This window comes from Barbus barbus, assembly GCF_936440315.1.
Source record: "Barbus barbus genome assembly, chromosome: 29".
NCBI lineage: Eukaryota > Metazoa > Chordata > Actinopteri > Cypriniformes > Cyprinidae > Barbus > Barbus barbus.
The window spans coordinates 17,279,519-17,307,432 of NC_136757.1; the positions used below are offsets into that span (position 1 = coordinate 17,279,519).

At 36.4% G+C, this 27,914-nt stretch overlaps 2 protein-coding genes across 4 annotated transcripts; both read right to left on the reverse strand.

Annotated features, from left to right (window-relative positions):
- Window positions 1-598: 598 nt before the first annotated feature.
- On the reverse strand, window positions 599-5,635 carry LOC306849272 (glutathione S-transferase Mu 4-like). 2 transcript variants are annotated; one of them, XM_079384195.1, is made up of 9 exons: window positions 5,524-5,635; window positions 4,895-5,023; window positions 3,704-3,779; window positions 3,546-3,610; window positions 3,390-3,471; window positions 1,657-1,754; window positions 1,442-1,537; window positions 1,216-1,326; window positions 599-1,108 (listed from the first exon to the last, which is right to left on the reverse strand). In XM_079384195.1, the coding sequence occupies exons 2-9, from the start codon at window positions 4,913-4,915 to the stop codon at window positions 1,016-1,018; spliced, it is 642 nt and encodes a 213-aa protein (XP_079240321.1). In that variant the 5' UTR covers window positions 4,916-5,023; window positions 5,524-5,635; the 3' UTR covers window positions 599-1,015. The 2 variants fall into 2 exon arrangements, with proteins under 2 accessions (XP_079240321.1, XP_079240320.1); XM_079384194.1 differs by lacking the exon at window positions 4,895-5,023 and having other exon boundaries at window positions 5,524-5,629.
- A 1,013-nt stretch (window positions 5,636-6,648) lies between these two features.
- On the reverse strand, window positions 6,649-27,172 carry LOC306849389 (AMP deaminase 2-like). Of its 2 annotated transcripts, XM_079384360.1 has the most exons (19): window positions 27,066-27,172; window positions 20,518-20,642; window positions 20,288-20,418; window positions 19,501-19,569; window positions 19,309-19,417; window positions 17,873-18,062; window positions 17,003-17,129; window positions 16,815-16,904; window positions 16,328-16,457; window positions 16,018-16,212; window positions 13,281-13,412; window positions 13,017-13,180; window positions 12,287-12,413; window positions 10,045-10,208; window positions 9,722-9,842; window positions 9,072-9,245; window positions 8,856-8,966; window positions 7,421-7,663; window positions 6,653-7,282 (listed from the first exon to the last, which is right to left on the reverse strand). In XM_079384360.1, the coding sequence occupies exons 2-18, from the start codon at window positions 20,545-20,547 to the stop codon at window positions 7,448-7,450; spliced, it is 2,280 nt and encodes a 759-aa protein (XP_079240486.1). In that variant the 5' UTR covers window positions 20,548-20,642; window positions 27,066-27,172; the 3' UTR covers window positions 6,653-7,282; window positions 7,421-7,447. The 2 variants fall into 2 exon arrangements, with proteins under 2 accessions (XP_079240485.1, XP_079240486.1); XM_079384359.1 differs by having other exon boundaries at window positions 6,649-7,663.
- Between the last annotated feature and the right edge of the window lie 742 nt (window positions 27,173-27,914).

Below are 27,914 nucleotides of genomic sequence, written 5' to 3' on the forward strand. Positions count from 1 at the left end.
TGGTTTGTATACAAGTTCATATTAGACCATTTTTATAACGTTATCTATTCATTTTTATTAATTATAATTAAAGAGTGTAAATATTTAAATGTAATTTTTGCAAAATTCTCTCTATTTTTCTCACAAGTTTATGGCCACTGGGTGGATTTTCTGTTGATGTGTGAATGTTTTCTAGCTGCTGTCTTTCTGCAGTTGAAACACTCATTGAGTGATTACATGAGACCCTATACATTCAGTAAATTGTAGTATCTTTCAACATGGATCGGATGTTCATTCAATGTTTACGAGAGCATGTGCACGAGAGGCTAGAAATGGACGAGACGAAGCGCGATGCAGAACACCAAACGTGTCACATCATTGAGTTCGAAGCTAAAATAAACGCTTATTTCAGTATGATTAAAGGAAATGAAATCGTAGCATATTTTTTGGGGTGGCACCCAGGGTGGCAGATCCGATGTCACCCTGGACACCCCGCTGGCTCCGCCACTGAACAGTTTGCAAGATTTTATTAGTCTTTTTCAGCAAACACCTATGCATTCTAAATACAAACATGTTTTAGCATTAGTGAGGTTTCCTCAGTGAGAAAAATAACGCCATACGAACAAAACGGTGCTGTGCTTTTATTGGGTCAAAATAAGGTACTGCATTTAATGCTTTATTTTCAAATGTAGAATCACAATCCAAACAGTGAGATCCATAAAATAACAATGAAATGCTTCTTTTCATGGCATCAAACTGTCAAAAATCTAAGTGTGACACTAACCTGAACACTTTCAATTTAAGCCTAAGTGCTTGCACCATGTCTACAGACAACAACTGAGAATTCTGATTGTTCTCTCACGCTTTTATAAATCAATCCTAATGATAACCGTATCACTTTGTAGTTATTGAAAGGTTTAAAATAGTGGTTCCAAAAAAATGATCAGTGTGCAGTTCAACCGCATTGACCTTATAACCAAAGCAGATGATGTAGCAACTTATGATGCTTTATCAAGAAACAATCTTGTTAGTTTCACTACTTCTTGTTTCCCCATTTGGCCATCTTGTTGTTCACTGGTGTTTTTATGAACTTGTTTGACTTCATGTATTCTGCAATCTTCTCAAGACTCTGACAGGGAACACAATTCATATCAGTCACAATATGGTTTATCTTTTATCATTACAACTTACGTGAGACTATCAAATCATTTCGTGAGACAAAAGCTGATTCCAAACCTCAAAGCGATCAAGGAAACATCTAAGGTTTTTATAGTCATCCAGGCACTCCGGGTGAAACATACGATGCTGATCCAACAACTCATACATGATGAAGTCCACAAATGTGATCTACAGGATGAGAAAATGGGATGCGCATGTCAAACAAATAATTTTATAAGATATACTGTTATATCCTGCCACTTTAAATGGACAAAATAAAGTGCTTCCAAACATGCCTATCTACCTTGTCCCCAGCAAACCACTTCCTGTCACCAAGGAAGTTAGAGAACTGCTTTAGTGTCCCTGGTAGTTTGTCAGAGTAGCATGATTTGTTTTTGTCCTATAATCAAGTACAAATGCATTACAAATCAGTCATGTTATCAATTAACAAGTAAAATCTTATTATCAGCTGCAAATTTCTTAAATGCTGTACATATTTCTATATATTCAATCACTCACAAAGTCTCCATAGCAGAGCTGGACAAAACCATTGCGGAAGTCCATTGCCTGGTTTTCCAAGATGTCAACTCTCACCTGCTCCTCTTCAGTTTCCCCACCTAGAAACATGTTAGAAATAGAAGTTTAACATTTCTTGGATGGCTATTTTCAGTGATGCTTGAGAAAATAGTAGGGATGCACCGATACCACTTTTTCCAGTACTCGCCCGATACCGATACTTTAATTTTTGGTACTTGCCGATACAGAGTACTGATACCGATATTTTTATTGTATTTTTACATTTTTTAAATATTGGGTAAAGAAAACAACTGAGTATGTAAAATGTTAGTTGATTAACTTCATTTATCAAATAGATACTGTCAAACCAAAATTTATTCAGACACCTTCAACATTTCTCACATTTTATTCGCTATAGTTTAGAAAATGCTAATAAAATATTACAAGAACTCCAAGTTAAACTGTGTCAGAACAAATTTAGCTTGATAATACCCTTCTATCAATCAATCAAAATTATTCAGACAGCTGTTGGTATGACAATATTTACACAACTATCAATACTTTGTCGGGCCACCCTTAGCCTTAATGGCAGCCTGTAGTCTCCTGGGCATGCTGTCAACCAGGTTCATGAAAGCCTGAATTTCAATTTTTTCCATTACTTGGTCTGAATAATTTTTGGTCTCACTTTTGTATCAATTTTACTGGTAGTCCACTGTATGAAGAGTTTTTGGGTATAATTTGTCACAGTTTACTTTATTTTGCTATCCTCAGTTACTTAAATTAACTATAGTGTCCTGCACCCACTAGTAAAAAAATTAAAAATTATATCTGGTCTCTGAATAATTTTTGGTTTGTCTGTATATCCTTCGGTTATTTTTCACACTTAATTATGCCCATTAAAATGTAATTTGACAATTTTGTGTTACTTTCACTGTTAAATTTTATTTATTTATTTGCTCTATGGTACATCATCTTAAATAGCATTAGAGCTGCTCCATTGCAGCGGCTCAGTGCTAACCACGCTTTTTGCTGTAATTATGCAGGGAACCACTCGTTATAAATCAATCATTTTCAGATATAGAATTTTTAATTTTTTATTCCATCTGAAACATTTAGATTTCAAAGCCATATAATTGCAGAAACACGCATGAAGAAAGGAAAACACGCACAGCGCGCGCACTTATGTGTACCGGAGCAGATGAAAGCCGCCGCGCGCTGGATCCACTCAGCGTGTTTTGCTTATCAGCTTGCTCACATCAGCTATACAGGCATTAATACTGAATGTTTAACATTAAATCATTGCATGTACATTTAGTTTAGACATCCTTAATCTCTAATAACTACATTCTGCTGTCTGTTTTTCTGTTGTTGGTGTTTCTTTGTCTGAATATGGCACTGATCACATGCGTGGTATCGGCGTTTAATAATAATAATTTGTTACATTTATATAGCGCTTTTCTAGGCACTCAAAGCGCTTTACATAGTAAGGGGGGTATCTCCTCATCCACCACCAATGTGCAGCATCCACCTGGATGATGCGACGGCAGCCATAGTGCGCCAGAACGCCCACCACACACCAGCTTATTGGTGGAGAGGAGACAGTGATGAAGCCAATTAGTATCGGGGCATTTTAACGAATACGAGTACATGAGCTCAGTATCGGTGCATCCCTAGAAAATAGTTTAGTATTTTTTTTATTTTTTTTAAATGAAGGAATAAATGAATGAAGTACTCACAGAGGTTGTGTTTGCGGGCGATGTATCTCAGTACGGCATTGCTTTGGACCACTTTCGTGTCTCCATCCTCTAGATAGGGCAACTGGTGAAGGATGATGGTGGTTAGTTATTGCATGTTATACTGAACAATACCATGTGGGTAACTACGTAACTTACATTAGGAAAGACCAGACCAAGCTTCTCTTTCTCATTAAACCAACAGCTTTTGTCATAGTTGGGAGCTGCAAGGCAAGAATATAGAATCAACTCAATGTGCTTTTATTTGGACAATCTGACTGTGTCTGCTACTGTATGTTATAATAATCATTGCTTACCGTCACCACAAGAGTAGAACTTCTCCTCATACTTGGTACCAGTGTATTCCAACAGCAGACGGATTGGTTGAGCAAGCTGTAATCAGATTAAATTATATCCATAACATTCTGTATAAATAATTCCAGCAGCCGTAAAATGTTTTTCATTCTTGAAATGATTAACTGAGGGTTGATATTTCACACAGCATATTCAGAAACCCTAGGTTAATGTTCTTATTTTCATATTAATAAGGTGAATAACACTGATTAGCCAAATAATAGAACACAAGCAGTTCAATCCTCTGGCGCTGTTCGTAATTTTTTTACTGAAAAAGTTTTGTTTTAGAATTTTTTACTTCATTGGAATGGTACGAAACTTGGTAAAGGTGTTGGCACTTGTTATGTAAACACACAAAAAATGGATATGATTTCAAAACATCAAATGAAAAAAAAAGAAAACGGTCACAGGTACTGATCGCAGTCAAAAATGACCACATTGGAAATTAATGTGAAGAAAATTGAATCTAGTGGAAACGTTTGGTAAAGCCTCCAAACAAAATTTTACTGAAAGCTCATTTTTGACACATCAACCTCAAATTTGAAACAACTTGTTTAGATTTATGACTTTTACTTTCATACAATTTAGAGTAATAAAAAATGTTTTGGAAAATATATATTTCATATATATATATATCTTTATTATCTTTTTCTTTAACATTTTTAATATTAATATACATAAAATTATCTAACATTTCACTCTATAATATAATTATTTATTTATTTTCGCTTTTTAACAATTTGTCAAGTGTCATCTGTAAAAAGAGACCAAACTTAAGTCTGCTCCAAAGAATTCAGTATTTACGTCAGTTTAAGTTGGATATTTTATTTTCAGGTCTTTGTTGGTTAAGGTCAACATAATAATTGGTCCACAACTATTCCATAAATATAATTTAGTACCATAAAATCACCCCCCAAAAAACTAAATTTGAAAAACATTATTGGACTAAAATAATGTACATTCATTTCACTAAAGTAAAAAAAAAGCTAATTTTTGACTGCCACGCGAACAGCACCAGATGATTAATAACATACTCTTCTAGCTGTGGAAATGTTGCCACGTAGATGTGGTCAAGTTACTTTATGTCCTCTGAAACATACAGTAAAATAATATGATCTTAAACACTCCAGTTTAAGCGTCAAATTACAGATTACCGTTTCGTCGTAATTTCGCATATTGGGGTAATATGATCATATTTTCTTGACCTGGTAAGAACTCTAGCCGCTGCATTTTGGACTGTAGCTTGTTTATTGAAGATGGGGAGTAAATGAACCAAATCCAAACTGCAGGAGATAAACATAACTGCCATTAACAGTAAAATAGCAGCATCTGTGGGCTTGGCGAGCAGATAATGTTACAAAAGCTCGTCAATTCTTAACTCGTATTAACTCCTAATAATCGCTCCCGACAATCAGTGCACGCTTTAAAGAATCGACCATAAAAATACCCACAAAAAAAATTGTTTTTATGTTTCAGGTGTCGCATCAGACTACTGTTATATTATATCTAAACCAGTATCAAACTTTGCCGAGTAACGGCCTAACGTTAGTTCATTTATCTCTTATCGTTAACCAAAGATGTGAATTTAAACAAGATGAGCGTATGCAGATTTGACCGTATTTAGACTTGGCAAACCACACGGACTGATTCTATTCTTCTGCGATGACTGCATGACGAAGTTATGAAACTAAAATTTCAAGGAAATCAAATACGAATCAATTAAAGGTCTAACTATGCAAAATTAGTATAAAATAGGTATGCAAAAATTACGACTGTTTCTTACCCCACGAATATCCCAGTATGCCAATTTCATTGCCATTTTGCAACAAGAGTGTGCAGTGCACCGTTGTGCTTCAAAATGAGGGGCAGGGGCGTGTGCGCGCGCACGTGGTTCTGTGCGGTTTCAAGTTAAAGAGATAATGCACCCACAGAATGAATGTTCTGTCATGTAATTATGAGTATTCTGTTCATGCTAAATAATATGAAAATTCATTTATATTTTCAAGCAGTAGGTCGATGTGCATTCTAAATGCATGCGCATGTTTTAGCATTTTCAAAGGGAGAAAAAATATATTGTTACCAAAAGGTAAATTTGTTCTTATTATATATATAATAATATATACACATATACAGGTCTCATCGCTTCCGCTTCTCGGAGAGTGCATTAATAACAGTATTAAATAATAGTGATATCATATATATATATATGCGCAACAGACTTCTGTATTCTGCTAATCTGGTCTCGTTGCTTCCGGTTCACGCATTTTGCATATGCCTCGTTAAATATGAAGCTGTTTTACTCAAGATGCCTTCAAAGTAGACACTAAAGATAATCATAACTAATGTCTATCACATATGTGGGTTGATTAATAAGTTTTTTTATTTTTGTTATTTTCACTAACATTTATATATAAGTCGAATAAAGTGTCAATAATAAAAACAGCTAGCTAATTTAACTGATTACCTTAAAAGTCCATTGATATCACTATTATTTAATACTGTTATTAATGCACTCTCCGAGAAGCGGAAGATGGTCAAAAGCACAAAACACACTGGTTTGTAGCAAAAATAGTTTCACCGATTACATTGTTATTCGTCTAGTTCAGGGCTGTCCAAACTCGGTCCTAGAGCGCCGGTGTCCTGCAGAGTTTAGCTCCAACCCTAATCAAACACACCTGAAGCAGCTAATCAAGCTCTTATTAGCCATACTAGAAACTTCCATACAGGTGTGTTGAGGAAAGTTGGAGCTAAACTCTGACACCGGCCCTCCAGGACCGAGTTTGGACAGCCCTGCTCTAGTTATTTCTCTGTATCGGCAAAAAAAGGCAAAGTCTTGCACATTCACAAGAAACAGCTTACTTCTGCTTTGAAAAATACAGTGAATAGTAAATGCAATATTAAATCCACAGACTCTCAGAATTATATTTTAATTTTGAGATACAGAATACAGCGGAAAAATAAACTTCACTCTGATATCATCATGTCTGATTTACAATAAATAGCACTAATAATTATTAAATTACAGACACACATGAAAATGGCCAAATGACAAAAGGATACAACCACTATAAAACAAATATCACAATAATAAACTTATTAGAACAGAACCTGTTAAAATCAAGAATATAAAGGAGATAAAAATCCATTTAAAAATGACAGGATGTTGACGGCTCATGGCAGAGATGTGCGTAGGTAATTGAGCTCACACACAGTAGCCAAAGAACAAATGTTTATGGCTGTTAGTGTTCAGAGCAAGTGTGCAAGCAACACCAAACGTTTATTATCTATGATACTGTAAACCATTTCACTGTTCTTCACGCTGGACTGCAGGTTAAGGACAGTGTAAGGTCAACAGTAACATGGGGAAGATTTCTGGGGTTTCCTGATGCTTGAATGGATATCTGGAGCCTTCTAGTCGTTCACAGATACTGCAAGTGTTTCCAGTTGGTATTCTGGAAATGTTCATGTGCTTTTGTCAAACACAACATTGGCATTTCCTTTGTGCAAATTCTCTTTGCTTCCTGGCAATGAGGCCTTTGAACCTGCACTTCACAACCAAAAAACAACAGTACATTTCTAGCAAATACCTAAAAGTCAAATATAAAAAATTTAGTTGAACACCAGTGCAATCAAACACAGTATGACCGTGCCACATTTCCCTGAATCAACCCTTCACTCACATTCTGTACTGGGTGAATAATTGAGAGCTAACGTCTGGCCAGTCCTGCACCCATGCACAGGGAGCCCTGCTCTTCAACCGTCTCCAGCTCCTCTGAACGCACAGCCTGGGTGATCAGATTCAGCTCCTCGCACAGCGTCTCAAAGCGGTACGCCACTCGGATGTCTGGAACGTTAGTGCGTCTGATGTCGTTGCCCTCCTGCCCCTCTTTGAGATAACGCGGCCCCAGCCAATAGCTTTTCACCTGGACACAAGACATCTGCATGCATTAGTCACATGTTTTTCTTTTTGATTCCTTGTATTTTAATTGTCTTTATCAGTGGTTTGGCTTCAGGATGCACACTGGACATAAAATGTGGGACAAAAAAGTAGCAAAACGGTTTATTGTACCATATGCCATATCCTCAATGCAAAAGAAGCCATTTATAATGTAAAGTAATCCGAGTCATATATTCCTGTATATACTGTAGTTTGGTCAGGGTTTTAGAGAATGAGGTCATGTTATGCAATCTGCTTATGTTGGCTTTTAACTACTGTAATTTGACTAGAGACAGATAAACTTGTGCCAATACACTGTTGTGTTTGGACGCACAACCAAATTGGTTGCCACAACAACAAGAGATATAAAAACTATTTTATCCCCCCTCTTAAAAGCAGAAAGTCTTAAAGTTTCATTTCAGTGAGGAATAAAGCATTATTTTTCCCCGCTGTCCATTATTAATTTTTTGGTCACAACACACCAGTTGAGAACCACCATCCAAAAGTTGAGAAACACAACTCAAAAGATTTTGAATGTTTTTAAAAGAAAATAAATAAGTTTTTTTTATTTCTGTGATGACAAAGCTGAATTTTCAGCATCATTACTCCAGTTTTCAGTGTCGCATGATCCTTCAGAAATCATTCTAATATGCTGATTTTTTGCTCAAGAAACTTTTTTTCTCTTATTATCAATGTTGCTGTGCTGCTTAATATTTTTTTTTAAAGAACAGCATTTATTTTAAAATATTATTTAAAAAATATATATTTTAAATGTCACTTTTTTGGTGTTTTTTTTTTGCATTTTTCTTCATAGGACAGTGGAGATCTAACAGGAAGTGAGTGGGTACAGGATCGGGAAAGGTCCACAAGGCGGGAGTCGAACATGGAACACCCGAAGCGCAACTGCGCCAAGTGTCAACGCACTGCCCATGAGGCTATTGGCGCCTTTTGATAAATTAATGCATCCTTGCTAAATAAAAGTATTCGTCAAAAAAACAGTAATGTAGAAATGAACAAAATTAATATAAAATTTTAGTATGGTTTTTTTAGGCCATGGTACCTTAAGCTTTAATGTTAACAAATGGTTACCAAAAAAGTGAAAGTAAAATGTGTAGCTTACTAAACACAAAACAGACTTCTGCCATTGCTGACAGAGGTGTTCGTGTAGATGTGAGCACCTGGTGAGAAAATCCACTCATGAGCACACTGTTTCGGGCCAGCTCACACATGTCACAAGAGCTCAGCTTCCACACCTGAGCAGCGATGCTGTACTCCTCCATCAGCGGCTCCTGAACAGCCACACATACTAGGTCAAACACATTACAAACCCAACTCAAGAAATAACAGATACAATTAAAAACATTTTAATATCTGATGGTATAGTTTGGTATAACCTTTGTGAAGTGGAATTGCAGAGGGTCATCAGTGGACAAAGACACCACGAGACCCCTGGATAGGTACTCAGGCAGAGGATTTCGATGGTAACTGAGGAAAAGGCTGTTGTTGCTGAGTGGGGACATGGCGATGCCGATCTGAGCCAGGTAATACAGATATTGCAGTACAGGAGCCTGAGGAAAATACACAAACATCTCACTCTAAAAGCTCTGGGTGGAACGACAAGCTCTTGACTGTTTGCAGTGGATCTTAAGATAAGAATATTAGCTCTAAATATATAAAGCTCTAAAATATCCAGTGTGAAACATCATGATGTTGTTCTGTCAAAATTGTTCACTATCGGTCAAAGCTTAAGAGAGCTTATCAATGTTTGAATGGCTGTTACCTTGAATACTGGCACCTTTCAAACAGTGTTTGTTATGTAATGGGGTGATATTACATATGGCATTGGGCAGATACAAAATCATGAAAAAAAATAAAAAATATGAACATTCTTTATATAGGAGCAGAACAGATTTACAAGGACAAGCATGATTCTTGTAACCATTTCCTACATTTCACTGCTGGTTATACTCTGTATAATTGTGTATGTGACAAATAAAAAAAATCTTGAATCTTGATTCAGTGGAAGTATGTAGAGTTTCTTTACTTTTCTCAGAAGCAGGCCATGGGAAATATTTTCTGACAGCATAAATCCAGACACAAGGTGGTGAATAGGCCCTGCCTCTCCACAGTGTGGACGTAATACAAATGAATTCAAGTTTCTTTGCCTGTTGGGAGAAAGAGATGACATTTAACCACAGTCCTGGAGCTAAAAACATATTTTAATTCAGTAACCTACACATTGGTTTTAATCCATCTTTCAAAAAAAAAAAAAAAAAAATTCTGAATCGGTATAAAATACATTCATTTTACCTTAAATAATATAATGTATTGTGGTAAGCAAAATGTATACTTGGGTGCATCAAATACCTGCGCAAGTGATTGAGTACAGTCATATTTGCATACATGTAGTACAGATAATATGAGTATGGAGGATTGTCTTCCTCCGTCCAGTTCACAGGTTTTGGACTGTCCAGGTTAAAGATGTGTTGCTCAGGTTTGGACTCATCATCCACACTATCAAACCCCACAATCTGAAGGGCACATCAACATTCAGTCTTACAATTTTAATACACATGGTGAATAGGGATGGAAGTATTTTGTGGAGTAAAGTGGGACTTAACCACAAAGGTTAAACTTTAAATGGCAGACTCTCTTATCTGAAGCACCTTACAAATCAATTTACAGTGTTTTTATAGGGACAGTAATACATTTATCAGGGCTCTAGGCTGTGACCTAATGCGACCATTTTTTCTGCCGGTGTGAGTAAATTTTGTGCGCGGTTGCACAGGCGCCACTGTCGCATATGAGAAACAAACGGCAAATGAAACAAAAGCGTAACAAAATCCTGCTACTCGTTTGAGCTGTGTCTGAGCTACAGACCTGTCGCTCTCAAGTCTGTGGTCATGAAGTCATTTGAGCGACTGGTCCTGGCCTACCTGAAGTACATCACTGGACCCTTGCTGGATCCTCTTCAGTTGCCTACAGAGCAAACAGGTCTGTGGATGATGTTGTCAATATGGGACTGCATAAGATCCTGCCACACCTTGACAAACCTGGGACTTACGCAAGGATCTTATTTGTGGACTTCAGCTCGGCCTTCAATGCCTGACCTTCTCACAGACAAACTCACACAGCTCTCTGTGCCCACCTCCATCTGTCAGTGGATCACCAGCTTCCTGACAGACAGGCAGCAGCTAGTAAGGCTGAGCAAACTCACATCCAGAACTATCACCATCAGTACTGGAGCCCCTCAGGGATGTGTTCTCTCCCCACTGCTCTTCTCCCTCTTATACTTTTTCCTTTATATTTTGAAATGATAAAATAATTATAAAAAATCAAATCATCAAGAAATAAGATTGTCAGAGTTTCGCTCTTTTTTGTTTATGAAGTAAAAAAACGTCACAGAGTGCTTTGAAAAACAAAATGTACTTCAATTTGCGACTAACTCACACATAATCACTGAAGTTGTTATAATGGACTCCTCGCACCCAGTTCACGCTCTCTTTGACCTGTTGCCCTCTGGCCGGCGCTACAGATCACTGAGCACCAAAACAGCCAGACACAAGAACAGTTATTTCCCCCGGCCATATCCCACCTGAACAACACATAACACACCCCAGTACTGTACATCTGTAAATAACTCATCAAACCTTCATCCGTACATAGGACATATGCACATTCACAGTTCTGTCTATGGACATTTTTTCTTTTCTGTATATTTTTATTACTGTTGTTATTTATAATTTATTGTCTATTCTCTTCATTATTAGTGTTTGTATTACCTTAATTATATGTTGTCTGCACTATGTTTGTACTTCTGTACTGGAAGCTCCTAACACCAAGACAATTTCCTTGTGTGTGTAAACACACTTGGCAATAAAGCTCTTTCTGCTTCTGATTAAAGCATTTGTCAGTAATGCAGTTAAAATGGGGAAAATGTTTGAACGATTGCATTGCAGGCTGATTTAGGGTGTGCCTCTAAATTTTCTGCTTGTGCTCCTAAACATTTTCAGTCAGGGGCTACAGTGCTCCTAGTAAAAATAGTTAGTCTGGAGCCCCGTCTATGAGCTAAGGGTTTAAATCTACGGGTTTCCAGGCCAGATCTTTAACCACTGGGAAAAAGGAGTGTGAAATCAAATACGTGACCATGGACCACAAAAGCAGTCAATGTTCTGGAATTGAGAATTTAATAAATAAGCTTTCCATTGATGTATGATTTGTCTGCAGGATAGGACAATATTTGGCCGAGATACAACTATTTGAATCTGAGGGTGCAAAAAAAAAAAAAGTCTAAATACTGAGAAAACAGCCTTTAAAGTTGTCCAAATTAAGTTCTTAGCAATGCATATTTCTGATCAAAAATTGTTTTTTGATATATTTACGGTAGATAATTTACAAAATATCTTCATGGAACATGATCTTTACTTAATATCCTAATGATTTTTAGCATAAAAGAAAAATTTGACCCTTCCAATGCATTGTTGGCTATTGCTAAAAATACACTATTTAAGACTGGTTTTGTGGTCCAGGGTCACATATGCCTCCACTCCTCAGAAGCATTTAATTTGACACTAAACAAGGTTTACTACATTACTAAAAGTTCACTTACATGTTGCAGAAAGAGATGTAGCTGTGGGTGGCTGCTGGGATTGACTGTGACTTCAAACAGAGGCATAAAGATGTTCTCTAGCATCTCCTGGAAGTTATATAGCTGCTTTTTGGTGTGGTACACATCACTGTAGAGGAAAAAAAACAACCTTGTTATTTCAGAATGGTTTTAATTTCTTCTCACATTTATATTTTATGTACAGTGAAAATATTTGTTCATTTCGGAAATATGTCCACTTACTTAGGTGCTTAATTTAAAGTGCTTTTCGCGTAATAACAATAACATACACCACCCTTCAAAAGTTCGGGGTCTGAAAAATTATTTTATTCAGCAAGGACAAATTGATCAAAAGTGAAAAAATATATCATGGTTTCCACAAAAATATTAAGCAGCACAACAGTTTACAACATTGATAAATGTTTCTTGAGCATCAAATCAGCATATTAGAATGATTTCTGAATGTTCATGCGGCACTGAAGACTGGAGTAATGGTGCTGAAAATTCAGCTTTGCCATCACAGGAATAAATTACATTTTAAAATATATTTAAATAGAAAACAGTTATTTAAAATTGTAAAACATGAAAAAAAACAAACTTTAAAAAATCTTACCGACTCCAAACTTTTAAACAAGTGTAAATATTTGTATTTCTTAATTTGATCAACGATACTGTAGACATCAGATAATAAATTGCCACATAACATCTATGCTTCTTAATATTCAGTACTCACAATAACCGGGGCACCTGCACCAGCCAGCGCACGTTATCTGAATAAACTTTGTGTTTGACAGCCCATTGAGCCAGGTTATCCCATTCATCTCGTAAGCGGCCGTAGATGGAGAGTCGCAGCTCCACATTCTGATATTTGCTTTCCTCCAGGTCTGCCATCACCTCCTGAAATGCACCAACATACAACTATCAGCAGGAGGCACACTTTACCATACGAAACCAAATGTTTGTTTTGTTGAACTCAAAGATTATAAGGAGCAGATACCTTGATTATGTGCCCGAAGTATTTCCCCTCAACATGGTTGTCAGTCTTGATAAAGATTTCTCGGAGGATGGACTCTCCAATGGGGTTGTATTTGGAGTTGAATTTATCAAAGCGGTGAAATGTGTTACGGTCCTACAGGAAAGAGGGAATATTTTTAATATTTAAACAAGCTTTTTTTTTTTTCTTCTCATCTTCCCTTCAAAACTATTTGTTCAATTTTGCCCAATTATTTCTACATATAATTTACAGAAGAATCTCTTAATAAAGATTTTGATTTACATGGTTTAGGGACCCAATAAACTATGTGCAATATTGCACAGCATTCATGTAGAGCCACAGTTTGCATTCAGTAGAGAACAACAGGTCATTCATCAGCTTATTCAGTTCTCACTTAAGTGTAAACCCGCTGAGATTGTGCTTCTGCAACTCTGTGCAACATATTTGTAGTGAGAGTGACCTAGATCCCACACAAACTCATGAAGTTTGGAACTCCCACTAAATATTTTCCTTGGCATCTACTGTGAAACAACTTCAAGTTCATTTTAAGTTCTGTTAAAACTATTTCATGGTTCTGTGTTATTTCAGTTTTCTGCTTTTTCATGGTCATATTTTTGTTAATAGTCACGTTATTAAGGTTTTAATGAATAATTGTTAAGTCAACAAGATATAACATACCAAGCACTACTATTCAAAAGTTTGTGGCCAGTCTACGTTTCTTTTTCTTTTTTTTTTTTTTAAAGAAGAAATTAATACTTTTATTCAACAAAGACACATTAATTGGACAAAAAAAGTGACAGTAAAATACATTTATATTCTTTTGAAATATTTCTATTTTAAGTAAATTCTGTTCTTTTTAATTCTCTATTCAACAAAGAATCATGAAAACATGTAATTTTTTCACAAAAATATTAAGGAGTACAACGGTTGATAATAAAAACATAATCATCAACATTGATGATAAAAAATGTTTCTCGAGCACCAAATCAGCATATTAGAATGATTTCTGAAGTATCTTGTGACACTGAAGACTTTGCCATCACAGGAATAAAATTGTAATATAATAATTACACAATAATAGTACACTATAGTAGTTTTAATCAAATCTTGGTGAACATACAAGATTTCTTTCAAAAATATAAAAGTCTTACCGACCCCAAACATTTTAAGTAGTGGTTTCCCAAGTGAAGTGTATATTCAATTTCTATTCTTCTTCTTATGTCTAATTGCTAGCAATGGTAGAAGTATTTTTCCAACCACTTATGGCATGTCTAGAACTACAAGGGCTGTCGCGATTCGTCGATTTTATTCGACTATTCGATTTTTAAAAATCATCGACTTCATTTTGCTCGCGTGGACTAACTGGCATTATTAGACTGTTTTCCAAGGCTGCATGATATATTAAACCCATTTAAAAATCAATTAAGCATGATTGTGAATTCACAATTGAATTACATAATTATATGCGATGCTTTAATTATTTCCATGCGTGTAGTTTGTGCTTAACAGCGTCTCCGTTCACTGTAGCTCCACAGAAACTGTTATCATTTACATGTGGAGCGTCTTAAACTCATCTCTGCATGTTGTTGTGAGTTTGGGTTTATTATAACCTTCATCTGAGAACGCAACGTGCGCCATTTCATCAGATTTGTGAAGTAAATCATTTACAAATCTACACAAACACAGGAGAATACATCGCGATTTCAAAAGAAAAGCCCAAACCCTCACTGATGTCCACATATTCATATAATTACAGTGGCTATAGCATTTCTGTCCTAAAGAAATGGCCAAACATTAAAGGTTAAGTGTACGTTGGAATTAAATGGTGCGTGGTCAATATTAAACAAGGATTAGATCTCACAGTAATGTGTAAAAAACAATCAAGTCGTTAGCGCCCCCTGGAGGCTGGTGTTGTAATGCGTAATCTACATTAGCTCTATTGTTTATTATACATTTTTTAACAGTTTTGTTCAATAAAACCATATGATTTCTTGCTTTTGATACTTTATTTTAACTAATTATTATTATTGCATCATTGCTATTACATATGTATTTGAAGTCATTTTAAAAGCTATTGTTCACTTAAATCTATTTTTATTACCACAAAAAAATATATATTATAATTATAGGACCCTATGAAATCGGTTTTATTTCCAAATTCAGTTTTTCCATTTTTATTTTTCTATACTCTGTTTTACAGTTTTATCTTTACCAAATTCTGTTTTCCATTATTTTCTGGATTCCATTTTAATGGTTCCATTAAATTTTAATAATCTCCAATTAATTGATTATATGAAAAAAAAAAAAAAAAAAAAAAAAAAGTTTTACTGCACATTTACATTTTTCTCCTAAATAAATTCTGGTAAATAATATTTCTGGTCAAATTTAAAAAGTGTTTTTTGATTATAATTGTATTATTATTAGACTAGAACACGTGGATATGTTGTCTTTCTCACACTATAATACTGAACTTTGATTTCAGTGATTTGGACTATGAGATGGACACTTGCTTCTTGCACTCTATGTTGCACTTTACTTTTGCTTTAAAAAAGGATTTCATAGAAATTTGGATTTCATTTGGTTTAATAAAATATAGCTTAATAAAATATTCTTTAGTAAAATTGTTGATGTTTTTGTGGGAAATTAATCATTTAGATTAATCAATAAATTACTCGATAGATTAATGGAAATAAAAATAGTCGTTAGTGGCAGCCCTAATAACTACCTCTACAGTTCTTACCGCATGCATATCCAGAGTGTCTACGCTGAGGTCAAAGGCTGTCAGGTTCATGCTCTCAAACACCTCTGATAGAGTCTGTCCTCGGCCTTGTTCTACATGGACGATTTCACCTGGATATTTCTTCATGGCTCTTTTAATGAAGCGCAGCAGGTGCTTCTGATTCATACAGGAGGAGGCATGGATGTGTGTGTCCACCTGAAGGCCAAGAGGTCAAAGTTCAATAGTGATTGATCAAATAATACGATTTTTCCTGTGACAACCACTAATAAAGTTAACGAACTTCAACTAAATATTTGTGTGGACAGCAGACCTTCCTGATGTTGTAGAAATCACGGTGAGGGACTTTCTTCTGTGCTGCCAACTCTTTCATCTCGTTTAAGAGAATGTGCATCTGGAACTTGGAGCTGAGGTACTGCAGCCGGCGATAGCAGAAAGATTTCCTGTTTGAAAAATTAAATCAGGAATTCGTATGCCAAACCTAAGGCAGATCAAACCAGTTCTGGCTATTTTTGGGGTCAGATTTAATCAGACTTTGCCAGTTCTTCATCTTCTTGACATTATTCAGATTACAAATTAATTACACATCTTTATCTCAGTGAGGATGGGTTTCTTTTTACGTTTTATCCACAGGTTCAAACTGAGGTCAGTGCATAATGATTTCAATCAAGCAAAGGAGCCCACCCAGGGATGAGCTCACATTTACAGAATGAGCCGTTTCAATCAGTAATTTGATCATCTTTTCCTGACTCTACTGCATCAGAATGGAAACAAAGCTCACAGTGTTTAGGACAACTTACACTGGCCCGTTAATGATGAGCGCCATCATCATGTTCATATCAGCTATGTATTCCTGCAGGTTTGGGTACGGCAAGTCTAGCTCTGAGGAACTGATGGACATTATGAAAAAAATATATTAAAAGAAAGAACAGAACGACAAAAGGTTAAACAAAAGAAATACAACTACCACCACAGGAAGAAGACTCACGTCTGCGTGTACACATGAACAACACCATCCACCATCTTGCAAGTGTAGCCCAAACCTGGGGGCATGCTGGCAGGGTCTAGCACCTCATAGGGGTGGGTTTCTGACACAGGTGGGTGGACCGTCGCATCTATGGGGAACATATGATATAAGAGAGAAAAACATATTTAGTTGTCCTGTTTTCTGAATATTGGTCACCAAAAAAAACCACTTATATGACTAAGTTTGGGGTCTGCAAGATATTTTTTATGCTTTTGAAAAAAAGGGTCATATCCTCACCAATCCTGCATTTATTTGACCAAAAATACAGTAAAACCATTAATATTATGAAATATTATTATAATTTGAAATAACGGTTTTATATTAATTTAACAAATGAATTTAAAAGAAAAACTCTCATAATTAGGCATCGCTATTTTCCCATGAACCCATCAAGCAGAGCTAGGGCTAATGTCAAGATTTTCCATGAAAAAATTTATTTAATTCTGTTCCTCACTTGAATTATATGGAGGACTTTGTTATATTTTGTAATTGTAGATTACTGTACTGTACTCTACTGTAGATTATTGTAATTTGTAGTGACTCCTGCTTTAATGAGCAGAAGTGCTGTGGTTTAACTGATCATTTGTGGTTCATAAACAGATGCTGAATCTGCAAACAAAGCACCTGCTTTCAGTTCTTTGTTCAGTTCCATGAAACCATTCTGCTGTAAATTATTCCATTCTCCTAAATGCAGATCAATCCAGTGGGTCTCTATTTAAACACAATCTTAAACCTTTCCATTTACTGTACATTCTGGTTATAAGATCCTGATTCTTGGATGTATCATCAATCTTCAGAATACTTCCTTCAGAAAACTCTGGTTCAACCCACCTGCAGCTACAGAGGACTCCGGCATCTCCTCAAAGGTGTTGAGGTCCAGAGGTTGGCCACCCAGCTCCTCCTGCAGGAAACGCGCTGTGGTCCTGCAGAAGCTCTGCATGGACAGAGAGATGTACTTCTCTCTGATGAACAGAGCTTTGACTACACATTTAGCAGCATCCAGTAGGTCAGTGAATGGAACCTGGGGTGTGTGACAGAAGAAGACTCACTCAAACATTGTCTGTCTGTCTCCATTTATCTATCAGAGGTGGGGATTTTTCAGTTATCCCTTTCTGCAGGTCAAGCATTCATTCATTCCAATGATTTGTTCAACAATACTGATTCATTCAGTTAGGAAACAAGTATGAGTGGGTCAATGATTCATTCACTTAATCATTTCATTAAAAAACACGTATTAAAATCACATGCTGTCTAAATCACATTCAGTTTGGTAAATATTTACTTCACAACCATTACAAAAATGCATTCTATAAAGTATTAATATGGGTAGTATGAATTAAATTTGGACAATACATCCACCATGTTGTCACTGTCACAGGACCTACCAGTGTCAGTTGTGACGCTTCGTTGGCAACTACTGTCCCGTCACTTCACGGGATAGTAAAGTGTCCACCGAATATGGTAATTCGGCTACTTTTAGAACACTATGAATTCAGAAATACTACTCTTTTGGTATGCTGTTTTCTGCTTACTATATAGTATGGAAGCAGTGTGTTTCATTCAACTTCAACTTAAAACAAGTTTAAGTGAATCACTGAATCTTTCACTCAATCGATTAGTTTAAAAACAATGATTCATTCAAAAATGAAACCTCATTCCTTAGAATCTGTCTGGTAAATGCTTGAGATGCTCCGCAGTACGCTTTTACATTAAAACAGATTTCTTTGTTAAAACAAATAAGTAACAATATTGTGTGTGAAATGCAAGTTACTTAATATTTACTTCTTAATATTTGAACTCATTTTAAAATAATATCACGTTTGTTATTGTATTGTTGTTCTGAGTATCAGCTGATCTTTTGAACACCTGTAAAATTGCAGGTGTGATTGCCTAAATCTATCTACATCTTTCTAACCTTTCTCAGGAGACAGTTTTACAGTATAGTGGTTGTAGCAGAAGTCCATTTCTCTTCCAGGTACACAGAATTTTAGGTGAAAATAAAAGTAAAAAGCTGTTCTAAAAAGTTTTTTTTTTTTTTACTATTAATATTCGGCATTTTCCTCCTTCAGCTCCTCTTTTTCTTGTGAAAACCCCTCAGCTGTGTTGCTGTCACCTCATGTTTCCCTCAAGAGTTTGTGTACTTGTGTGTGGATGTGTGAAACTTGGTTCTCCTTCAGGAGTTTATGTAACGTCCACTTCAGTTCTGTCAACATCTTGTTTTTGTATAACAAACAAAACAGCAAAGTGAAAAACAGAGCTGTTGTTACCCCACATTTCTCCTCTCCAGAGATGGCGACTCTCTGATACTCCTTCTCAGGGACGAGCTCTCTCTCGGGATAGACTTCTTTGGGCGCCTGGATTTGTTCTTTCATATACCTGAGAAAGAGTAAAAGGTACAGCATGCTGATACTAGTTAGAAAAACACTGGGTCTCACATGAATGATCTTAAAGACACTCACTCCAGATCTGTCACACTGTCAGTTTTCATGAAGTCCTGTTTGGCTCGCAGTAGGATATCAGGCTCAAACCTCAAGAGAAATGGCATTTAATTAACTCACTGTGGGTCAAAGGTCACATGTGCATACAGAGCAGCGAATATTGGACTAATATTGGCACATGAAGTGACAAGTACATTTTTTATTACACATTCCCAACTGAAAAGACTAGTACAGTTGGAAATCAGCATGTATGTTGAGTTTCAGTTGCTGGATTACAACATGGGATGCTGATGTTACCAACAGGCTATTTAACTTCACTAACGTTCAAAAGCTTGTTGTCTGGAAAACATTATATGATGTTTTTAAAAGAAGTCTGATATGTTCATAAATTATGCATTTATTAGATCAAACAGAGTAAAAATAATAATATTGTGAAACGTTAGTGGCAACATAGTTACTATTTTTCCCTGAATATTTTCATGTATAGAAAGTTCAGAAGTACTTTATTTGGAATATAAATCTTTTGTAACCTTTTACTGTCACTTTTGATTCAGTCTTTGCTGAATAAAAGTAATTATTTCTTTAAAATAAATAAAATGTAACCCTAACACTCTCTCGTGAAAGTGCATGTGACAGTTAGCCGAAGCTAATGATTACGGTTTATATAGTTTTCAATATGGCTATTTTCCTTAAAAAAAATGCATCAGTTTACTTCAGAAGGACTTTAATCCCCGGAGCCATGTGGAGTAGCCTACTTTTTATGATGGATGGATGCACTTTATTGTATATGAATGATGGGATGTAGTACTTGATATCCTGGCTGATTTGCCGCTCCAGTCGGTGCCGCCTCTCCTCCAGCTGCTCAATAGGGCTCTCCTCAGGGAACTCATATGGAGCGCTCCGCATCTCACTCTCCGCCAGACTGCGGGAGAACAGCTCCTAAACGCACACAATTAAGCACACATTTACATAAAATCAGAAACAAACACCCAACATTCATTCAAGCATCGTTATTATTGTGATTGCTGCTTTGTTTACCTCTGCAATCTCTTTGTATTTGCCATCCATGGATGTGCGCAGGTCAATGTGGCCGTGCTTGGTTACAGGGTTGCCAGGCAAAGAATACTGGGATGTGAGGTGGTGTCGGCCAACACTGAGATCTACTAGGAAGATAATGAGAAAGAGATCTTTATATTTCAACAGATGGCGTGACTAGTTTTCATTTTTAAAACATTTTGATTTTGCAGAAGTGTATAAGTAAAAAAGCATTTGAGGAAAAATGGCAATACATCCTGATTCATTTTATTTAGCCTTGTTTTTCTGCTGTCCAGAGAAAGGCAGGGTCAGAAAGCTGCTGAAGATCCGCAACTGTTTGTCTCACAAAACAATGGAGCATTTAGGTGGGAGGACATTAGTTTGTCACACTTTAATGTTTCAGATCAAACAAATTTAAATATTAATCAAAGATAACACACGTAAACACAACATGCAGTTTTAAATGAAGGGTTTTTTTTTTATGAAGGGAAAACAAAATCCAAACCCACATGGCCCTGTGTGAAAAAGTGTTTGCCCCCCCCCAACCCCCCAACCCCGTTAAAACATAGCTGTGGTTTATCACACCTGAGTTCAGTTTCTCTAGCCACACCCAGGCCTGATTACTGCCACACCTGTTTGCAATCAAGAAATCACTTAAATAGGACCTGCCTGACAAAGTGAAGTAGACCAAAAGATCCTCAAAAGCTACACATCATGTTGAGATCCAAAGAAATTCAGGAACAATTGAGAAAGAAAGTAATTGAGATCTATCAGTCTGGAAAAGGTTATAAAGCCGTTTCTAAAGCTTTGGGACTCCAGCGAACCACAGTGAGAGACATTATCCACAAATGGCAAAAACATGGAACAGTGGTGAACCTTCCCAGGAGTGGCCAGCTGACCAAAATTACCCCAAGAGCGCTGCGATGACTCATCCAAGAGGTCACAAAAGACCCCACAACAACAACATCTAAAGAACTGCAGGCCTCACTTGCCTCAGTTAAGGTCAGTGTTCATGACTCTACCATAAGAAAGAGACTGGGCAAAAATGGCCTGCATGGCAGAGTTCCAAGACGAAAACTGCTGCTGAGCAAAAAGAACATAAAGACTCGTCTCAGTTTTGCCAGAAAACATCTTGATGATCCCCAAGACTTTTGGAAAAATACTCTGTGGACTGACGAGACAAAAGTTGAACTTTTTGGAAGGTGTGTGTCCCATTACATCTGGCGTAAAAGTAACACAGCATTTCAGAAAAAGAACATCATACCAAAAGTAAAATATGGTGGTGGTAGTGTGATGGTCTGGGGCTGTTTTGCTGCTTCAGGACCTGGAAGACTTGCTGTGATAAATGGAACCATGAATTCAGCTGTCTACCAAAAAATCCTGAAGGACAATGTCCGGCCATCTGTTCGTGACCTCAAGCTGAAGCGAACTTGGGTTCTGCAGCAGGACAATGATCCAAAACACACCAGCAAATCCACCTCTGAATGGCTGAAGAAAAACAAAATGAAGACTTTGGAGTGGCCTAGTCAAAGTCTTGACCTGAATCCTATTGCGATGCTGTGGCATGACCTTAAAAAGGCGGTTCATGCTCGAAAACCCTCCAATGTGGCTGAATTACAACAATTCTGCCAAGATGAGTGGGCCAAAATTCCTCCACAGCGCTGTAACAGACTCATTGCAAGTTATCGCAAACGCTTGATTGCAGTTGTTGCTGCTAAGGGTGGCCCAACCAGTTATTAGATTTAGGGGGCAAGCACTTTTTCACACAGGGCCACGTGGGTTTGGATTTTGTTTTCCCTTCATAATAAAAAACTTCATTGCATGTTGTCGTCAACTGCATGTTGTGTTTACTTGTGTTATCTTTGATTAATATTTAAATTTGTTTGATCTGAAACATTAAAGTGTGACAAACGTGCAAAAAAAAAATTAAATCAGGAAGGGCGCCCAACACTTTTTCACACCACTTTACTTCTAGTGCCCACTCAAATTATAGCGTTTCTACACTGCAAAAAAAAATAAAAAATCATTGCAATTTATATCCAAACATCTTTAAAACAAGATCAGTTTACTTGAAGCAACATAAGATAATACGAATTAGATATTAACATGCTTACATGTTAAAAGTGTTTTTGAAAATAGTTTCTTATGCTCACCATGGCTGTATTTATTTGATTAAAATACGGTTAAGAAAACCGATATATTGTTAAGTATTATTTTGATTAAAAATCAACTTTTATTTATTTTAAAAATGTAAAAAAATATTATTGGGAATAATTAAGATAACATTCTAAATAAGGATCTATAGATATTTTCACAAGAAAAAAAGACAAATAGATATTTAGATTTTTTTCCAAAATAGTGCAAGCCAAAGTATGACTAAATATGATTAAATGATTTTACTTTCATATTCAAAGTTATCACAGATCAAAAATATTTTAATGTGACAATATTGTGCTTCACAAACAAATGCTTTCAAACACTTTCACTTTACTGTGAGTGACGCTCAACCCTTCTGCTGGAGTTCCATAGTTCCCGTGCGTGATATCAGTCTAACTAAACTCTGATGCTTGATAAAATATTCATCAGCCTGATGAATAATTAAGCAGACATGTCTAGCCCCTGCACTGCAGAGAATTGGACATCTCGTCCCACTGTGAAAGCACACAGGAAACGGGCCGAGTATAGATGGATTCCCATAGTTACACCCATCAGCCAAATTTTTAAAATAGTTTGCAATGCTAATGCAGATACATTAGCAGTACTTCAGAGCAAGCTACTAGTTTACTACAGTAGATCTGCAGTAGTCACAATACAGATAACAGCTGTTTTTTGGACCTGAATTCATCCTGAGATCATGTGATGAGCTCAGCAGTTGGTATATTGACATATTCATCACTGTTTTACTGAGAGCTGAAACTTCCCATTTTAAGCCTGAGAGAAATCCATCATCATGAAAAGCTACCCTTAACAGAAGGGGTTTCTGTCTATGGAAGCGCTTTTTATTGTAGCAGCAACATCACTTACTCTCGTAATTTAAATCCCTTGCTGTATAATTCTCAATCTGTGTAAACGTATGTGCTTGTTATTCGCTGTTATTTTGATCTCCTGGTTTAATAGCTTTATCCTTAATGAATTACTCATATAAATGAAACCAAATGACTTCCTCAACACTGGATTGCATAGACACTGCACTACATTGAAAAAAAAAGCATTTAACAAAAAATACCTTAACCTACTTAAATAAAACAAAATAAATTCAATCGAGAAGCAAAACGTAAATGTGACTGAGGTATTAAGAGATTTAAAAAACTATAGTGAATATTTTCAGAATAGTAAATAAAGTTTGATCTTTAAAATTATTTTCTAGTTTTTATTTTAGCATAAATTTAGCATGAATTTAAGCATTTATGCCTAAAAACATGAAACATTCTCTAAAAAAAACAAAAAAAAAAACAGAAATTGACACAGTATCATGATAAACAATATCAAAATATGCACTCCAGACTGATTTGCATAAAATGCACAGTGACATAATAAACGTGGTTTAACTTTGAGTAGATAAAACACATTGGTTAGCTTCCTAAATACAGCAGATTTTGATCAATATTTTCTCAATAAACGAACTTGACTCACTGTCATCCCCTAAGGGACTGACGTCTGTTGTTTTTCTAGAGCACCATGATTCCTATTCATAACCTCAATAACAACCACTTTGTTATAACAATGCCATTTGACGTACATGCTCCTGCGGAAAGCAGGAATCGCCATCCGCCTGCTTAGACTCAAGTACTAATTACGAACCGCTGCCGTGTAATTATCCACAGCCCTCAAAAACAAACGAGAGTAGCAGAACTTAATCATTTAAAGTTTGGTATCAGCGGATGTGGCCCATAGCTGCCGTAATGGAGTCATGTTATACTAACCTCATTCTACCGCAGTTTACATAATGCTTTATAAGGCCCTGCTCATTGTTTTACTGTTCTGTCAAAGTTAATGTGCAACATACTTATCAGTGAGTTATTGAAGGTATTATTAGCGACAGGATTGTCTAGGAAATTAACTCGTTGCTAAAATCTGTGTGGCCTTTTCACAGGCCCAGATGGGTTGACTAATTATGACAATGACAGGTCATTAGCACACAACACAGATAGACACAGCATGAGATACACACACAACCTCACACTTATAATCACGCTCTCGGTTTTCACACTTCTCTTTTACCTCCACACTATCACGGCCTACACATTTTTCACTTAAATGAAAGCTAAAGCATAAAGAAGAGTATATCAAGAGAATTTGTCAGGATTTTTGATGTGTATGTGTTTGTATAGAACAACGCAAAGACAGGAGTAGAGACAGATATATCCACTGGCTTGCATATAATCTTCTCATGCATGTTATTTTGGTAGTGTCATGGTTGTTACATAACCATCAGCCCCTTCATACACAGGATCACTACATAAACAGCAAAGCAGAAAGACACTCAAAAAACGGTCCGAGTGGCTAACCTCTTCTGGGTACAGATGAGATTCAACCGTGCAATTACACAACACAGGTAATAGAGTTATTGATTCTGATGGCAAACATTCTAGAATGAGGGTCTATAAATGTCACATATTTGTGGATGGGAGAGGAGAGATAAGAGCCACACTAGAATGACCAGTGCCCTATCTGACACAGGAGATGAGGTCAAAGATCAGACCGACTGATAGGCTTGTTAGATAGACACCATCCAGCTCAACAACAAATTCATTTTCAATTGAATGTTGTGTAATATTTGTGTATTTATCTGCTTCATATTTGATTAATTATTTTATGTTAAATGTTATCTTTTAAAATTAATTACATTTTAATTACAATTTATTTTAATTAATTCTGCTTTCTATCAAATATCAAGTATGTACACTACAGTTCAAAAGTTTTTTTTAAAGAAATTATTACTGTTATACAGCAAAAAGCATTTAATTGATCAAAAAGACATTTAAGATGTCACTGACAGATTTCGGTTTCACATAAATCCTTCTTTTTTTTTTTTTTTTACTTTCTATGCAACAAAGAATCCTGAAAAAGATGTATCAGGTTTACACAAAAATATTAAGCAGCTCAACTGTTTTCACCAGCAAATCAGCATATGAGATTTATTTATTTATTTATCAATCATGTGACGCGGAAGACTGGAGTAATGACTGCTGGACTACATTTGCCACCACAGGACTACATTATACTTAAAATAAAAAAAATATATATATGTTTTTTGTACTATATTGTACACTGTACTTTTCTGTTAGTTTATTTGAAGGTTATCATGTGATTTTTTTATTGTAATATTTTATATTACTCTTTTTACTGTATATTTTAATCAAATAAATGAAGTCTTGGTGAGCATAAGAGGCTTCTTTCAAAAACATTTAAAATATTTTGAACAGTAGTGTATATGTACAGTATTTAGTATTATCATAAAAGTTCTGATTATGAAACATCTCATATGTTCCATAAATGCAGAAATAGGCTACACAAACATCACTGTGGAAACTTGAGGGATGTCTTCTATAATAATTCCTAATATGTGATCTAAAATTATATTAGCAGCTGGTTCTAATGCAAATGGTGACATATTTCGTGAAATCCTGAGTAAAACCGAGCCACGCTGAGGATTACAGTTACTTCACTAACTCCAATCAAGGCCAGTCACTGTCGCTATGGCAACATAATGTTGCATCCCTTTGTTCACTCACTTAACACCTGACATGACCCCACAAGATAGGTGTAAATTAAACTGGAACTGGCAGAGAAGATAAAAATATGAAACACATTCAAGGTTTATGTGAAATCACATGAATACAACTATAGCTTGCAGTATTCCATTTAGAAGAATAAACTCCTGTCCTGTTGGAAAATGATTGTGTTTTGGAATGCGGTAGCTGGTTTCCAACTGGTCATGCTAAACCAAGCTTGGTAGCTGGTTTGCTGATCGCCCAAGATGACCCACCAGTGCGGACCTATTAGAAATCAAAACACATCGACCAGCTTAAACTGGATTTCCCAGTAGGGTTTGGAGGCCTCATAACGTCTTTTCCTTTAAACAGACACAATCTCATACACAGAACACATCCTTCTCTACTACTCCTTTAACTGTCCACTTAATCTCTCACCTGTGAAACACAACGCTGACCACAGCACCTTCAAAACAGGACAATACATACATACATATATACATATATATATATATAATACATATATACATACATACACCATCCTTCAGCTACACACACAAACACAAGTGCAAGACTCCCAAGGGGAAAACATGAGCTGACAGCAGATTCAGCTTAGAGATGGAGAGAAACAGAATGAAAAGGCATAGAAGGAAATGAACATCTCAGATGAAAGAATAAATGCAATCTATTACTGGAAATCTCCCAAAACAGGTCAGAAAAGGCAGACAGAATAAAAGAAGAGAGACAGAAAGAACATGTAGCAAACACAAAAGGTACACTTTCTAAACCAACACAGATTTACAGCAAAGCATGCCTGTCATTCACTCACTCACTCACATTGTCTTGTGATTCAATATGTCCCACATACATACAGTAAACACAGCTGATGCAGCCGAAGCATCCACTCTCCCCTCCCTCCTCTTCCTGGTTCCTGCCAGCTGTCTGGGCTAGCCACTGTCATCCCCCTCTCATTTAAATATCCCTGACACATGGCTGGACCGTACCACCTGGTCTACAGGGGCAGGGGAGCTCAACAGCTTCACTGCTGTCTCTGTGACGGAGTGGGCTAGACAGTGTCTCTCTACATCCCCCTGTCCTTCACCTCCGTGACGCATCTGTCAGACTGCAGTGCATGTGAAAACGCTGGAGGATGTTTTGAGAAAGGGACAGAGAAAGAGAGACTCCATTGGAAGATGAAATAGAGGTCATCTCAGAATTTTTTTTTTTTTTTTTTGTTAACAGAATAAGAAACTAATATTGGACGATGAGACTGATAGGAGATCTGGCCAATTTAAACAGTCAAGATAATGGGTTTGTTATTATACTGGAGATGTCACCTAACCATCACTGTCAACAGAATATTGAGCTGAGCATTACTGTGGATGAAGTGTGTAAACTGTTTTGTCGCCTAAACCCATAGAAACCCATATAGAGTGTAAATGATTCTGCCCTTGTATCCAGAGGGTTTGGGAGGTGTTTCTGATCACCTGAAGCCGTTTAATCAGAGGGAACAAAAGCATCCCTGAATCCTGCTCCTCTTTTAGAGAAAAAGGCTTTGATGGAAACATCAGAGAGAGACAAAGAGACAAAGATAGCACTGATGAGGTTTTTGTGAGCCTTTGGAGACCAATTGCTTTTATTTATTTTTTCCTGTGATTGAAGGCCTTTGATTGGGGGAAATAAAAT